This window comes from Macadamia integrifolia, chromosome 1 (genome assembly GCF_013358625.1).
Source record: "Macadamia integrifolia cultivar HAES 741 chromosome 1, SCU_Mint_v3, whole genome shotgun sequence".
NCBI lineage: Eukaryota > Viridiplantae > Streptophyta > Magnoliopsida > Proteales > Proteaceae > Macadamia > Macadamia integrifolia.
Window position 1 is genome coordinate 22,334,021 of NC_056557.1, and position 17,192 is coordinate 22,351,212.

Genomic DNA, 17,192 nt, shown 5'->3' on the forward strand with positions numbered 1-17,192 from the left:
CCTAAAATTGTTCTACTGATTGAGGGTATATTCCTATGATTGGCTTGTTGGGGAACAAACTATCCTTGACTCAAGGGTTGAAAATTAGGACCTACTTGATTATTGGCTTGATTCCAAGAGAAGTTAGGATGGTTCCTCCATCCTGGATTATAGGTCTGACTAAAAGGGTAGTTTTGGGACATGGCATTCACATTTTCAAGACCTATATTTAAACCATTCACATGAGAAATATTAGGACACTCCTCTATCACATGAGTGAGAGATTGACACCAACTACACATAGGCACAGAATGATTTATTTGGTTCAGTTGGACAGGTTCTTTGACTGCTATGGCTTCGAGTCTCTTGATAAGACTCTCAAGTTGAGCCGCTTTGGCCACAACACCTTCGACAAGGTAACCTTTATTTGTCCTCTCAATTTCTTGAGTAGACTCCCACTCTTTGGTTTTCTCAGCCAATTCAAGCAAAATGTTCCAAGCATCATCTTCATCTATAAAAGATGTAAAACCTTTGGGGCACATAAACTCTAATAACTGCTTGGTCTGATAATGAATACCCTCATAAATGATTTGACAAAGTTGCCATATATCAATTCCATGGTGAGGGCATTCCTGAAGGAGGTCCTTAAATCTCTCCATAAATTTGGAGAACGACTAACTAGGTTTCTACCTGAATTGAAGAATGTCGCTCCTGAGTTTATTGGTTTTATACAAAGGAAATAATTTTTTTAGGAAGTCTAAAGTAAATGCATCCCATGTGGTAATGGAATTGGTAGACAGACCATAAAGCCATTTTTTAGGTTGGTCCTTGATCGCAAAAGTTATAAACCTTAATTTTACAGCATCATTAGTCAACTATTGGACCTTAATCAGAATACAAACCTCCTCAAATTTCCTAAGGAATAGGTATGCATCCTCAGAAGGCAACCTATGGAAGTGGGGCAACATAGTGATGTACTGAGATTTGAGCTCAAAATTATTGCCCTGGGCTTATGGTAGAACTATGCAGGAAGGTTGGGCTGCTCTAGCATTGTAGAACCTATCTTTTAGAGATTTAGGTGGAGAGTTTGGTTGTCGGTCTCCCATATTGAAAGGTATTGATGAGAGTATAGGTATAGGGTCACTACTTGTTGAATCTCTTCTTTCTAACCGATTTTCAGTATTACATACCCCCCTAGCACTCATGCAATAGAACACTATCCACAACTAGAATAAGACAAACCACAAACACAAAAGAAATTTTTTTTTAATGAAAACTTTTTTCTGATTTTTTTTGTGTGAGCTTACTAGCAGAGATCCGAGGTTGCTCAATTCAATTCCCGAGGTACTGCTACAGGGTGAAACCTATCTTTATCATACTGTGAGGCTTGGCGACCTCCACCGATACAACTATTATTGCAAGTTGTTCTTCTCAGGAATTCAATAAAAGAAAAGAGAAAGAAAACAAAGCAAACAAAGCACTCCGATTTACCAAAAGAAAGCGAAAAATAACATGAAACTGTCTCTTGGGCAATGGTGCCAAAAACTTGTTTGAGATTTAAAATTAACCGCAAGCATACAGATCAATGCAGCTAACGGGTCGAACACAAAGAGAGCAGCCACTTTATTTTAAGTTTCTTTTAGTAATGCGAAAGTGTAACGATTGATATTAGTGATCTACTTCTAACTACTGCCTTAAAACACATGCATCTAAAAGCATCCTAACCAACACATCTAGGAATTTAAATACTTCAAACCACGCAAATAAAAATTAAATAACTAAAAGTAAAAATGCTGAAATAAAATAAATAAAATCAAAAAAAGAATGAAGGCTAGAGAGAGGCACACAAGTAGGTGTCTCTACTTAGCCTGAGGGATGCACCACAAATAATGCAAGCTTCCCTACTTGACTAGAGAGTAACTCTTACAAGGGCTTCACTACTTAGCTTTAGGGAAAGGGAAGGAAAGTAAATAACTGAAAATAAACGCAATAAAAGGATGGTCCATAGCTAGAGAGGGGCAAAGCCAACACATGCATCTAGCCAAGGACCTTGGGGGAAAGGAAAAACAATAAAGTAAAGACTGAAATTAAAAACATAAGTTAAGAAGGAAAGAGTAGTCAAGAGAGGGAATGAGAGGGGGGGAGAGAAGACTTATGAGAAGCCTACCTATTTAAATTTCAATACTAGAACTTGAAAACTTGATTGATATTTGAAATACTACCAGTACTAAAATTCAGATATGGAATAAATCAAATCTGAAATTGTTAATACTAGAGAAAACAAATCTAAAAGAGAAACGTGAACTTGAAAGGAGATGCTTCAAAGCTTGGATCTTGTCACCTAGATCTAAACCTTGAACTAGAGAATTAAAATTACAATACCATAAACCATAACCATGAAAGAAAACTTGCATATTCATTAATTAAAACTCCATTACAAAAGTGTTTAATCAAAAAGTAAGAAGAACTAAAAGAGACTAAACCTAAAGAAGAGAACTAGAGAAAGAGATAAAACCCTAAAACTGAAATGTGCCTAAGAAGAGAGAAAAATAGAGCATAAAAAATAATCACTAGCTGTCCTCTCACCTTGAACGTTTTTTTTTTTGTTTATAGAGAAATAGGGAGAAAAACCAACGATTAGGGTTTGGGGGGCCCACAATTGTGAGGTGGAGGAGAGAGAAGAGAGAATCGTAGGAGAGGAGATCTCCCATGATTTTCGTTTCCCTTTTTTTTTTATTTTTATTTTCTCTCATAAACTTGTGCACAACCTCCTCTCTTGGAGGATTTGGACATCTTTGTTGATGATGTGGAGGAGAGAGCCAAGATTCGGACATGATTTATTTCTCTCTTTTTTTCTTTCCTTTTTCTCTCTCTTCTTAAGCAAGAAACCCCCTTGGCCAACCTCTATTCCTTGCTTGAATCTATTGTGATGAGTAGGAGAGAGAAAATTTTTCAAAAAAAATCTCTAAAAAAATACCAACCAAGAGGTTCAAACTTGAGACCTCCTAATAAGGAAGGGATTTTGCACACCATAACGCACCAACTACACTAGGTAGTTGTTGTTACCAAAAATGAATCTTCAATCACTTAAGGGTGTGGTCCATCAACCCTTGTTGGCATTTAGAATATTCCTTGTACCCCTAGGACAACTGCAGACAGGTTGGTTTTGCATCTCTGTTCAGTTCTGATCTATTATTCTTTTTCTGTCTAAAAAGAATAATCGTTTGTACGGGTGACCAAATGAATGTGTACTTTTAATTGAATACATCTATGTTACTCAGAATTCCATCCTCTTCGCAGCCATGAAAAGAAACAGGACAAATATAGCGCTCGATAATCCTTAAGACCTTGCAAATATAAAACCTACAAAAAGAGAGTAAAACCCAAAGTAATCCATTCTAAATATATAAAATACATGTTTTACTACCCTAGATTTCACACATAATTGTGCTCATCAGGTCCTCATCTATTTCCATTTCAAGCATTGTGGCTTCGTCATCCCGGTTGTAAAGAAGTGGTTGAAAAATCTTGGGTTGCACCTACTCCAAACATGGCTCTCCCTATTCTCACTCAAAAATTAGAGACGTGTAGAGAAAATCTCAAGCATTGGATCAAAGAGACATTCAGTAATACCCAATGAGAAATCAAATCTCTAAAAAATCCCAGTTACAAAATATTTAAAGTCAACCTTCATCGGATCAGCAACAAAATCAGGTGCACATCATTGCTCAAAAGTTGGAGGAGGAACTAGAGAGGGAAGAGCTTATGAGGCAACAAAAATCTCGGATTGAATGGATTGAAGGGGGTCATCGCAACGCAACCTTTTTCCATGCTTCAACCATCCAACATCAGCAAAATAATTGTGTCCAGAAGCTCAAATAAAATAATGGAGAGTGGACCTATGAGGTGATTTATAAACTCCTTAACCATTTTAGTGATGCGGTCTCTTCCTCATGTAGCAGTATGGACTCCATTCTCTTATCTCTTAAAGTTGTTTACCCAATTGTTTTTTTATGAGATTAATGTTTAGATTTGTGCAGCCCCTACCAAAGAAGAAATTTCTAGAGCTCTTCTTGATATGGCACCTCTTAGGTCCCCTGGTCCAGACAGGGTCCCCCCTATCTTTTTCCAAAAAATTTGGAATATTACCCAAGATGATCTATTTCACTTGATCCAATTTCTTTATTACATGAGTTCTTCCAAAGGAAATGAACAAGACCCTGGTGTGCCTCATTCCTAAGGTCGAGAACCCGGAGCAAGCTAAACACTTTCATACCATCAGCCCTTGTGGTGTTGCTATGAAATTGATTTCCAAAATTATGGCAAACGGAATAAAAGGATTGCTCAGGATATTATCTCTCCCAACCAGTCGGCCTTCGTCCGTGATCGTATCATATCTACTAACATTTTCATGGCTCGTGAGATCTACCATTACATCAAGCACCAAAAAAGGGAAAGAAGAAATTCCTTGGGCTGAAATTGGATATGTGCAAGACCTACAATAGACTGGAATGGCCATTTGTTCGAGAAGCTCTCTTGAAATTGGGCTTTTGTTGGTAATGAATAGTGTATCTTCAATTTCTTACTCTTTGCTTATCAATGGAGCTTTTAGAGGCAGTTTTACCCCCACTATAGGCATCCAACAGGGTGCCCCCTCTCCCCCTTCTTGTTTATTTATGTTCTTAGGTTCTAAGCTCCATCCTTGCCAAGGTAGAATTTGAAGATCTTATAAAAGGCATATCTCATCACTTAAGGATTTCCTTGAGAGATATTATCAAGCTAGTGGCCAAGAGATCAAGTCGTAAAAAATCTTCATTAACCTTCAACCAAACACGGCACCTTGTTTCAAGCGGTGGTTCTCTTGTGTATAAAAATTCTAAATGGTGGACCTTCTAAGTATCTGACCCTTCCCTTAGAATTTGGTTTTTCCAAAGTTGAAGTGATCAAAGAGCTTTCATTGAAAACCTGCAAAAGAATTCAAGGTTGGAAGAATCAATTACTATCTCATGTGGGTCGGGAAACCCTCATCGAATCTGTTGCATGCTTGATGTCCACCTATGCAGCTTCCCATTCAACCTCCAAGCTTCTCACCATAATTTCGTGTGTCAAACCATCTCCAACTTTTTCTGGGGCCAAAAAGGGGAGGATAAGAAAATCCACTAGATCTCTTGGATCCGCTTATGCCGCTCTAAGGAAAGGATGGATTGGGCCTCCATGACCCTATCCTTCAAAATAGGGCCCTTCTTGCAAAAGTGGCATGGAATCTATTGGATAATCCAAATTCTCTATGGGGTGCTTCATGAAAGCCATCTACTTTCCAAGAATCGATTTTCTAAGTACTAATGTGGGTAATAAACCCTCTTGGGGTTGGAGAAGTATCCTGATTGGGTGCAAAGTTCTCCAAGACGGTCTTATTTGGCAAGTTGAATTGGGTAATGCTATTGACATTTGGAATTCCAATTGGGTCCCATCTCTATCCTCCTTTAAAATTGAATCTCCCCGCCTAGTTAGTTGTCCATTATCAAGTGTTTCAGACTTAATAGACCCATGCAATCAAACTTGGAGAACTGATCTACTTGATACCTATTTTGGCCCCTCCGAGAAGCAAGCTATCCTCAAGATTAACCTTAGCCTTTTTCCTTGTGAAGACTGCCTTATCTGGGGTGGAGCTCGGACTAGTGTGTTCTCATAAAGACTGCCTATCACTTGTTATCAAACCAGTGAGATCAACAAATGCTTCCTCAAGCCTCCATGTCTCGTCGTCATTCCTGGGATGACATCCCTTCTTTGTTATGGAAACACATCTAGAACTGCAAAGCCCCCCAAGATAAAATACTTTCTTTGGCGCATCTACCCTCAAGGACCGACATCAAGAAAAGGTCTTCATTCTAGAAGGTGTCAAATCAATCTCTGTTTAAAAGATGTGGGGAAGACACTAAATCCAAAGATTGCGTCATATTAGAATGCCCCTTTGCTCGAGCAGCTTGGTTCGATAGCAGCTTTGTCTTTCATTGCTCCATCCTCCAGCCATCCCAAAGTATTTTCCCTTCTCCTTCATTGGAACGAGTTGGATTTCTCGAGCAAAAATCAAAGTGCTGAAGTTTTGAGCTTATTCTTCTTCATTTGCTGGTCTTATGGATGCCTCAAAATGACTTGGTGTTTAATAGGAAAACGTGGTCGCCAATTGAAGTCTTCTAGAAAGCTGAGACCCACTGAGATTTCTAGGAGATAACCAGATCTTCCAACCCCAGCACCCTGGCGTGCCTCCCCCACATTGGAATTTCCCACCTAAGGAATGTGCTAAACTTAATTGTGATGCAGCTTTACCATTGGGTACTTCAATAGGTGGCATCGGGTGCATTAGTAAAAACAACCTTGGGAATCCCATTTGGGCCTTGCCAGCGCCGCTCCCTTTTGTTGATGTGCAATGTGGTGAAGCTTTTGAGGTGTGGAAAGGCTTGCTCTGGGCAATTGAAAACAACATCCAGCTCCTTCTAGTCGAATCGGATTGTGCCTCTATCATTAGCCTTCTGACTTCCAGGGAGAGCAACCCGCCTACGACAATTGCTCTGATTCTATTCAATATTCTAGCTCTTGGTTCTATGATTCAAAGGTGTATCTTTCTTCACATTCCAAGGGACGTGAATGGTATCGCAAACTCCCTTGCCCAGAAGGCTAGTAGTCTAGCATGTAAGACTATATTGTCGCTTTCCTCTCCTTGGCTCCTTGATGTTTGTAATCTTGAGGCCTTGCGCTACTCATGCACCACCTTGCAATAAAATCTCTTATTACCAAAAAAAAAATAATCACTAGAGAGAGAGAATGAGGGCATTTTCCATCTTTCCAACGGAAATATTAAGTATTTAACATAAGTGCAAGATGAAAAACTATTCAAAAGAGGAAATTCAATGAGGACAATGACAGGAGATTCATGACTTGTACTGATTGAACCTTCCTTAGGATTAGTAGATGAAATCATGTAACATGGAAAGTTTCCATGTATTTACTAGTTTGTTGGTTTACTGAGACGGCTGGCCCTTGGATCTACTGAAAACGATGTATCCTTTTTGCCTCTCTCTCTCTCTCTCTCTCTCTCTCTCTCTCTCTCTCTCTCATATTAAAAGTGTAAAAAACTGAAAGAAGTTTTATTCTTCCCCCCTCAAACCAAAACCCACGAGTCTCAATTGTTATATGGATTTGGAACCAAACATGATTCTAAGTAAGTGTTTTGGGTAGAAAATGGGGAGAGAGAGTCACCCTCTCTTCCCATGAGATTCCACTACCTAAGAGATATCCAGATCAAGAGTTAGAACAATTAATGCATCATTAACTCATGGTCAGATAGCCCATGGACAATAAGTTCTCATGTGATAAGGAGGTACCACATGGGGATTGAGAGGACCCAAACTCCCATATCACCACATAGTGTGTATACCATAAGAGTAAGCAAATCATGGGCTGCCAACCAAAATGCTTTTGATTCCAAAATAAGTGTGTTCGTTTTTTGCCCAGCAATATTTGACGAGTGTCATGCATCAGATCAAAATCTCAACCCCCTAGGCCGTACATGTGGGCCTTTATGTACTCTGTGCATAGGCACCATAAAGAATCTTATGCACTAAACATTTTTTTTTTTTTTGGTAAAAGGAAATTTATTTATTGGATAGTGAAAAATTCATGGTTGTTCATTCAGAAGATTCTTCCAACCATGGAGTGGAATTGGTCATATCGTTATACACACAAATGACAGTGTCTTCTTTACTAAGGAGTCAACAACAAAGTTGATCTCCCCACGACTACAAAGAAAAGAACATGAAATAAAATATGATGACAGATGTAAATAAATATCCTCTATGACCGGTTGAAACATCAGAGGAACGCTAGATGTTGCTCGTAGCAAGCATAGGACACTAGAGTCAGATAACACAATTAAATCCTTAATGCAATCTGATAAATCCTTAATGCATTTGTCTTCTCAGATTTGACAAGACGCACCCAACCCCTAGAAGTCCATTAAGTCTAAGATTGATAGAAACCCAATGTTTGTGGTCTATTAATTCTAAGATTGATGGAAACCCAAATGAGTGTGATCCATTAATTCTAAGATTGATGGAGACCTAAATGAGTGTGGTCCATTAATTCTAAGATTGATGGAAACAGATTGATGGAAACCTAAGCGAATGTGGTCTATTAATTCTAAGATTGATGGAAACCTAAATGAGTGTGGTGTATTAATTAATTCTAAGATTGATGGAAACCTAAATGAGTGTGGTCTATTAATTCTAAGGTTGATGGAAACCTAAATGAGTGTGGTCTATTAATTCTAAAATTGATGGAACCCAAATGAGTGTGATCCATTAATTCTAAGATTGATATCAATTTTTACATTTAATGACACTTTCTTTCGGTTTTTAGAATACATTGATTGAATTTTTATCATCCAAAAGAGTTTTAACCATAACACTGATGTTTTTCCTCTTTGTATGAGATATATCCATAGTAAATGAACCTAGCTTGACTTGCGCTGAGTATAGACATCACATTTTGTCACTCTAGAAAGACTAAGTGATAATGAGCCAAAAATCCCTCTAGAACGCAAGTGATCTTTTGTTTATATCCGCAATTCTCCTTCCTTACCCAAAGTAGTGCTTTATGCTTCTATTTTGGCTTAGAAGGTTTAAAATGGGCAAAAAAATGTTTTCAAAACATAGCAAATGGTTTTTACGTACCTAGATCAGATCAAGACTAACCCAAATACCCCAAACTGATCCTAGTTTAGGCAATGGACTCAACCGGATCAAACCCAAAACACCGCCTACACATTGGATGACACTGTCTGGCCCTCAGCTTGCGCCGTTCAAATCTCCTTACGTTACAAATCGTCTCTTACAATGTTGTAGGGATTGTGCAGATCTTCAAAGTGTATAGAATACAAATATCTTTCTTTTCATTCCATTATGGAACTTGGAAATGGGCTATTTGCATCAGGACATGAAGATGCGCAGAAGCTAACTGGAATTATTCAAAATCGTCTGCTTTGGGACTTCCCTGGCCAAGTAAAAAGGCCATCATGTGCAGGGACACAAAAAGGTCCACCAAGCTGGTAATTGAAGGAGAATGGTTCTTGAAGAATATGAATACTGTTGGGAAATCACAAGAATTCCCTTCACACCAAGGATTTAAAGGATGGTATCCGATACCAATCTGGATCGGATCGTCGATCGATTTTGTCCCTGCTTTTTATAAAAAGTACTGATTTATACTATTTAAAACCCGCTCCAATCCGAATAACTGATCCAGATCGATCAGGGATACCGATCCGATACAGCCGATACCAAACCGATACTTGAAACCCCACACACACACATTAACCACTCAACCTGGTCTTTTAAAGAATTTTACTACAGTTTTCCATGATTGCACAGCAAATTAACCACTCAACCTGCTCTTTTTAAGAATCAAATCGATAAGATCAAGCAAGACCTAGTGCTTACTTTTTGAAGCATCCTTAAAAATGAATGATCATGTCTATTTAAGTTGCTCATCTGCACTTATAGAGAATGACAGCTCTTCTCTCTCAATACTGGTTTGGAAGGAAGTATGCTAATCATCTTTAAGATATATGATCTCCCAAACATAGTAGATTACTCATTTCAATTGAAAGTGTTGTCTAAGTTTAGGGAATTTTGAATGATTTTTCTTATATATACTAACAAATAATTCCATAGATCACAGAATGTAGCAGGAAAAAAGATTATATGTTGTTGAGAAAATGAAACACTGAAGCCCTCATTTTACCCTATTCTGTGGTCACCATTAACTGGCTTGTCGGGAACAACACAAATATGTGCAACTTACAATTTAACTCAGTTTATTTAAAAATGAAATACCTAGAATATTTGGAGCAAAGGAAATTACTGATACAACATAAATAAACATAAGGAGTAAAATATACCAAACAAATGGGAACAGACCAAGGAACTAATCCTAAAACAGAAGTTCTACTTCATGGTACAATGACAATCAAGCCATGAAACAATATCACCTAAGACTTCAAGAATCCTATCATCAGGCTCCCCTGCAAATATGGAATGATAACTTTGTTCATAGAGCTTTAATGTTTTGTCCTTGCTAGAAGCCTTTTCATAAAGAAACTTGCTCACTAAGGGATCTGTCACCTTATCCGCTGCTCCATGAAGAACTAGTAATGGAGACGAGACCTGGTATGAAAAGTCGCAATTATACAATATTGCCTCTTCAATACAGAAATACTGGCACAGAAACAGTCTACCAACCAATATTAAGATGTCAAACACTTACTTTCTAATCAATAGTAAGATCTCAAACACTTGCTTTCTATTTGTGGTCACCAATAACTGGCTTGTCGGCAACCACACCAAATTTGTGCAAATTACAATTTTACTCAGCTTATTTAAAAAATGAAATACCTAGAATATTTGGATCAAAGGAAATTACTGATACAACATAAATAAACATGAGTAAGAAATACCAAACAAATGTGAAGAGACCAAGGAACTAATCCTAAAACAGAAGTTCTACTTCATAGTACAATGATAATCAAGCCATGAAACAATATCACCTAAGACTTCAAGAATCCTATCATCGGGCTCCCCTTCCAATATGGAATGATAACCTTCTTCATAGAGCTTTAATTTTTTGTCCTTGCTAGAAGCCTTTTCATAAAGAAACTTGCTCACTAAGGGATCTGTCACCTTATCCGCTGCTCCATGAAGAACTAGTAATGGAGACGAGACCTGGTATGAAAAGTTGCAATTATACAATATTGCCTCTTCAATATTGAATACTGGCACAGAAACAGTCTACCAACCAATATTAAGATGTCAAACACTTAGTTTCTAACCATCTTATAGTCATAAGAGTTTCATGGTCATATAATAATTCTAGCCACTTCTGGATAGCAGAACAGACAGGATTCTGTTTTATTCTGCTTTCAAACAGTCAGTATTTCCCCATATACGTGAATTGATTTGGACATTGAATCACTAGGAAATAGTTCACTAAGAGAAAATAAGATGCCAAGCACTTAGTTACTCATCATCACATAATTGTCAAGGTGCTTGTGCGTCCTGCCACAGCCTAGGGTCCAAGGCAACAACACACCTTATTTGATGCATGAAAGATGACCTCAGTGGTTGCCTAGGCATTGCCTTGGACATCTTGGCCTGCCTTGTGGCCTGGACAAATGCTACATTGTATCGAGTGTGAGTGTGTCCATGTGTTTTATTTTTTATTTTTTTTTTATTATTATATAAAATTGATTTAAATTGCAACATGTTGGCGAGCCTATGGCACAATTGTTAAGTTGCACTATTGCAATATGTTGGTCACAAGTTCGAAACTTGGAAACAACCTCTCCTGTGAAGCAAGGGGTATAGCTCCATACATTTTACCCTCCCAGACCCCACATTAGTGGGAACCTTGTGCACTGGATTGCTTTTTTTATACAAAATTGATTTTAACTGTAGCAGGTTTGAGTCAGGAAACAGCTGCACCGCAATGTAGGGGTAATAAGGCTACATACGTTATGACCCTCCCTAGACCCCGCCGTGGCGGGAGCCTCATGCACTGGGTACACCCTTTAGCAAATCGATTCTAACTCTAACCTTATTATAGGTTTGTGTAAAAATATTATGAAGGTCATGTAATCATACTTACATAGTTACATGCTCTATAGTTCTGTTCTTTAATTATATGCTACTATTCTCAGTTCATTATTATTGTTAATTTATTTTTTTATGAATTTTTATATTATATCCTATATTTTGTTTATTATTTCTTGGTTTTCTCACATTAGGTAATTACTAGCATAATTATATCAGATTGCATTATACATTTACATTATATTGATCATATTGCATTACTATCATAACTATGTCATTATGGCATAAATACTATATATGATGCACGCCTAGGCAACCCGTCAAGAACCTTGGGTCGCCTAGCCACTGTACAGTATCAAAAGTTTCATGGTCATTGTTCCTTTTAGCCAACTCTGAAGAGCAGAACAGAGGATCACTGTTTCATTCTGTTTATCAAAAAATCAATATTTCCTGTAGATCTAGTAATGATAACCGCACCCTCAATTTCCATTTCACATGTTGCCCCCTTTAACCTCTACTTAGGCTCATGAGCACATATGCTGGGAGCATTATCAAGACTCAACTGAAGACATCTCAAGTATGGTATAGGGACTCTTAATGGTTGGGAAATGATAATTGATAAGCCCTAAGATATATATCTCTGTGCTGGGGCCAATTCCCCCTGTATGAAGAGACAAAATATAATATCTTGCAAGATTATGCCCAGACAGCCCAGTTCACACACCATGGAAGTTACACATGGATGCGCGCGCGTGTGTGTGTGTGTGTGTGTGTGTGTGTGTGTGTGTGTGAGAGAGAGAGAGAGAGAGAGAGAGAGAGAGAGAGCTGACCTTCTCCAACTTTGATTCAATGTCTCGTGTGGCGTTCAAAAGTTCAACAGCAGTCTTCAATCTCATTTGATCAGAGTACGAGATCACATTGTAGTCAGCCTAAAATGTGAAGGGGCAGATTTTATGTTAATTGAATATTTTCAAAGAGAAAATTAAAAATTAATATAAATGGGATTTTTTTTTTTGGATGAATGAAAAATATATTAAAAGAAAAGAAAACAATACAATGCTGCAATGACTAGCCAAAAGCTAGAGCCAAAGAAAGGCCAAACAAAAGAAAGGGGCTAAACCCTAGAACCATATGGGAATTATTTCAAGCCTACATGTTTCATGTCTCTCAAGAACCATATGTGCAGATCAATTATATTCTGGAGTCAAAATCAGGTTTCCAGCTTTTATAGAAACACCAGCAGCTATATGAGTTCGTATTGTTGTGTAAAGACAACCCATGTAATCATTGGTCAAGATCACTTCCCAGCCAAAGAGAATTAATAAATAAATAAAGTGCATGATAATGTTTAACATTATATCAGTGTTTCCATATGATATGATGTAACTGAGTAATCTATCTTATGATAACTGCATAAAACAAGAAGTGCCTTAATTAGAAGTTCAAAAAATTTACATCCATAAACTTCCAACTTCTAACTAGTCATAACAGGAGCCACAGTTATAGCCAAAATACATGTACAAGACATGGTATGGGAATTGATGTGTTGGACCCACCAAATGAAAGCACAATTGTTTTACTTCGATTTTTTCTATTGATGGGTTTTGTGAATCCAAATAACATGAACTGTGAACTTGCCTTACTAATTTTCATTCCCCTTCTAAATTTATAAAGACCACACTGCTACATTTCAAATTCTTAATATTATACTGCAAGTTCAAATTGCATATTTCTGTTGTTAAATGTATTCATTCAACTGATTTAAATAATGAATGCAAATATAACATTCACATAATAATGAATGCATCTAGATTGTTAACTTGCTTTTGTACTTGGGAACTATAAGATTATCACGTATGGTGTGTCATTGCATCAGTACCTAGTTGGCAGACCCTATTGGCCAAATCCCTGTACCTGAAACTTTCAGTCAGATACATATAACTCCTGAACATCCACAACCAACACTAGCGACCAAACCCAAGTTAAGCAGCTTCTAGCTAGAAAATTGTCAAGAAACTTATATATTGTTGACATGAGTAGGTAAAATTCGCAGTATTTTTGGTAGCCAAAAAAATTCTGGAATGAAAATGTCATGTAGAATTCAAAGAACTTTGTTACTTCTGACATCTTAAATGAAAACAGATATAATAAGTATATAAGAAACTAAAATCATCTAACATTTCCTTTGAGACGAATATGGAAGCTCACCTCTTCAGACCAATTAATGTGAATGAAACATAAGAAAGATGAATAAGATCAGTTTCTGCATGAAAGGAAAATCTTTCTTTTTTCCTCCCATTTGTTTTATCCATTTTTTTTCTCAATGTACAATTATCATGATATTTTAAGAATTTCCTAGAAAGACTCCTTTGTTTGTTTTTTAGTTATTCTTAGGGCCTCAATTCAATTTATATGACAAGATTAAAAATGTTGAGCTTTTTAAGATTCGAAGTCTGAAGATCCATCATTTTGTCAAATATGGACCACAGAATCAATCTTTCCAGCTAAAATGGGACTAGGGATGATATTTCCTTAACAGTTTTAATTTGGTCTATATGCTTAAAACATCAATAAGGGATAGAAGAAAGATCCACCATTTTCCTTTTCCTTGCATCTCTGAATGCCAGTTCTGCTAAATCTTTTTGCGGGAAGAGCTTTGCTTCAGGTATAACTTTAGACATAAGAGCTAGGACCTTCAGAACTGCAGCTGGGGGTGTCACGTCCTCTGCAATCTTGGTGTTAAAACAAAGTCAGAAAATTTCTGCAAAGGATAGAATCATTGCTTTCATAAACAAACTGAGCTTTAGCAGCTTGATCACATATGATCAGGGATTTAAATCACAGTTTCGGTACCAATACCAATACAGATTGGCCGGATCAAGGCCGGGTTGGACCATTTTTCCCTCAAATTTGGATAAAAAGTGGAGTATGGAACCATTTTACCCTCAATAGATATCGACACCACCAATCCCTATTGTTATCAGTCAGTCTCCGGCGATACCGATACATATCGGCCAATACACCAATATGATAACGAGACTTAATACCATGCCTTTCATTGTGATCACATGGCCAAGACAGCCAGTAAGAGAGGCCTTTCTCATCCTAAGTTGTTTTCTGACAGACCACTCAACCTAAACACTATACAATCACGATAAGGCGAGGATCATGTTACTCGGGCACATTCTATTATGATAACTGAATGCTTTTCATGATTGAAAATGTAGTCTTGGTAGAAATCCTTAGAACAATTCTAGTGATTCCATGAAAGCAATTAAACAATCATACAAAAACTTACTTTGGCCATTGGGGCAACAAGAATCACACCATCCCATTCATGTGGTTGCCTTAAATGAACCTTGAGGGCAACAGCTCCTCCCATTGATTGCCCCATGATGAAACGAGGCAATCCGGCCACTTCTGGCCTTACTGCCAAATATATATAATAACACAATCAACAATAGCCTTCACTAAACTAAGTCAAACATTCAAAACAATGATAATAATAACAAAATTGTGATAATGTCCACGAAGGTGAGGTAAGAAAATATTTCACCAACTCAGATAACAGACCTTTGATTTTGCAGTACTGTTCAATAACATCATCAACTAATCCATCAAAGCATGGGATGTAGCCGTGCAAACCATCGGATAGTCCAAAATTTGGGTAGTCCATAGCATAAACTCCATACCCGGAAGCAGCAATTCTCCTTGCGACCCCTGCAACTCTAAATAGTCGACAAATCAAATAAAATCTCCCAACTATTCTCTTTAGGTCTTGATGGATAAGCAGATTAGTAGTCCAATATTTTGCAGGTCAAGATGGGTTTGATATTCTTATTACTAAAAAATTACGCTGACACAATCACAAACCTTCAAAGAAGAATGTGCAAGTATCACCATATCCATGGCAGAAACATAGAGCAGCCTTAATGGGAATACCAGCTTTTGGCAACCAGCTCTTGCAGAATATCTCAAAACCCCTTAAGTTTATCTCAGACCACTACAGCAAGAAAAATAACCACACATTTGAATAATATGATCTTCCAAAAGACAAATTTTAGAGGGTAAAATTGCAGAAACAGGATTCCTTACCTCCTCTGTCCTTATCCCTGGAGGAGCCATCTATGATCCAAACCAAATCATTAAGAAAACAAGTAAGATTATCAGTTTGAGATTATAATAAATAACAACTAAACATCTTAGATCAAAAGGCTACACTAAATGGGTAACACAGAAAAGATGCCAAGATCAAAATCAAGTGCAGAGAACCTTAAATAAGACATGATCGAGATGCTGCTGCACATCAATGAAAGCAGACCTAACGCGCCTCCTTGCAGGAGCATGACTCAAGTCTTGGGAGGCAAGTGTGTTCAACTCTCCACTCACACCTTCGAGGCTCTTCTTCTTCGCAGTGATGGATTGGTGAGTTCTGGAGACTAGACTCGTTGATTTCGAGCTCTTTCTTAGTCGGACTGAAGAAGGTATCTGAGAAATTCTTGAATCTCCGATCAAATGATCGGAACTCCGGAGAATCACATTGGGTCTTGGTTGTTGTGGGAATTGTCTGAGAATGAGTGAGGAATCCATGGCTAAGAGCAAAATGTGTCAAACATTGACATCTGAGCACTAGAAAAAAGTTGGTGTGGGTACGGCACCCATCAAGATTCCAGTCATTCCAATAGCTGCTTGACACGAGTATTAAAGCAACTATTTTTGCCAAATTTTTGTCATCTCTCAACAGTACAGATTACAGATCAAAAAGGGTCAAAAAAGGGTCTGCGTTATCAACAAAAGAAGACACAGTGAGAGAGGGTATGGAGTATGGACCATGACCAGTAAAGAACAGCTGTTTCAATGGGGAGCATATTCTGATAGTGGAAGAGGGGAATGGGATTCAGCTCTTTCTCCTGAACGATCCAAGTATTTCTCACAATTACTTGACGAGCGACGCATATTTAAGCCGTGATCCAAAGATTTTCGATATCTTTTTCTCTACGCTTTTGTCAACATCTCGTTTTTCATGCCTCTGTCTAAACATTGAACACGGTCTCGCCCAAGTAACTATCAATTGAACAGAACGATCACTTCTAAGGAGGAAAACTCGATCCGGGGAAATGAGGACCAAAACCATTTACTTTTCCAATGTCGGTTTAAGGAACAATCTTGGGATGAAGAGGAATTGAACGGTACCTCTCTTGCTACTCAGCTCATTAAACTTGGATTCACCGCTATATCTATCATTTATGGTAAAAGAAAAACTGGCGTTATCTTCAAGAAAACATAATTTCACTCATGGTTTTTTTTTTTTTTGGGTTGTCTTTATGGTAATAGTAAAACTGGCGTTATCTTCAAGAAAACACAATTTCACTCATGGTTTTTTTTTTCTTTTTTTTTGGGTTGTCTTTATGGTAATAGTAAAACTGGCGTTATCTTCAAGAAAACATTAGGGAGGACTCACCTCATACTAGGGAGATTTTCATGTTTGGAACATCTCTCCTCAGATCTCAAATGTAGTGGTGAAATGGGACCCACCATCTCTTTCAGGTTGACAAAAACAATTTGCAGTGA

General features: G+C 37.7%; 1 protein-coding gene and 1 non-coding gene across 4 annotated transcripts in view; one reads left to right on the forward strand and one right to left on the reverse strand.

The window, feature by feature from the left end:
• Positions 1-591: 591 nt before the first annotated feature.
• LOC122086802 lies at positions 592-698 on the forward strand. The gene has a single exon (XR_006142537.1). It is a non-coding gene; the product is annotated as a small nucleolar RNA R71 (small nucleolar RNA).
• Positions 699-9,827: 9,129 nt separating this feature from the next.
• LOC122081595 (caffeoylshikimate esterase-like) overlaps positions 9,828-17,192 on the reverse strand; it is a 7,932-nt gene continuing 567 nt past the window's right edge. Inside the window, exons 1-9 of one of the 3 annotated variants that reach the window (XR_006141141.1) lie at positions 15,894-16,769; positions 15,717-15,746; positions 15,495-15,624; positions 15,195-15,341; positions 14,920-15,050; positions 14,216-14,353; positions 12,452-12,550; positions 10,300-10,754; positions 9,828-10,199 (exon numbers count right to left, since the gene is read on the reverse strand). Coding sequence is in view for 2 of the 3 variants with exons in the window: in XM_042648771.1 (XP_042504705.1) it covers positions 10,536-10,754; positions 12,452-12,550; positions 14,216-14,353; positions 14,920-15,050; positions 15,195-15,341; positions 15,495-15,624; positions 15,717-15,746; positions 15,894-16,211 (1,212 nt within the window). In the remaining variant the exon portion in view is untranslated. Of the gene's footprint in view, positions 10,755-12,451; positions 12,551-14,215; positions 14,354-14,919; positions 15,051-15,194; positions 15,342-15,494; positions 15,625-15,716; positions 15,747-15,893; positions 16,770-17,192 lie in introns of those variants that run through there. The other 2 variants (XM_042648771.1, XM_042648782.1) reach the window with 2 other exon arrangements.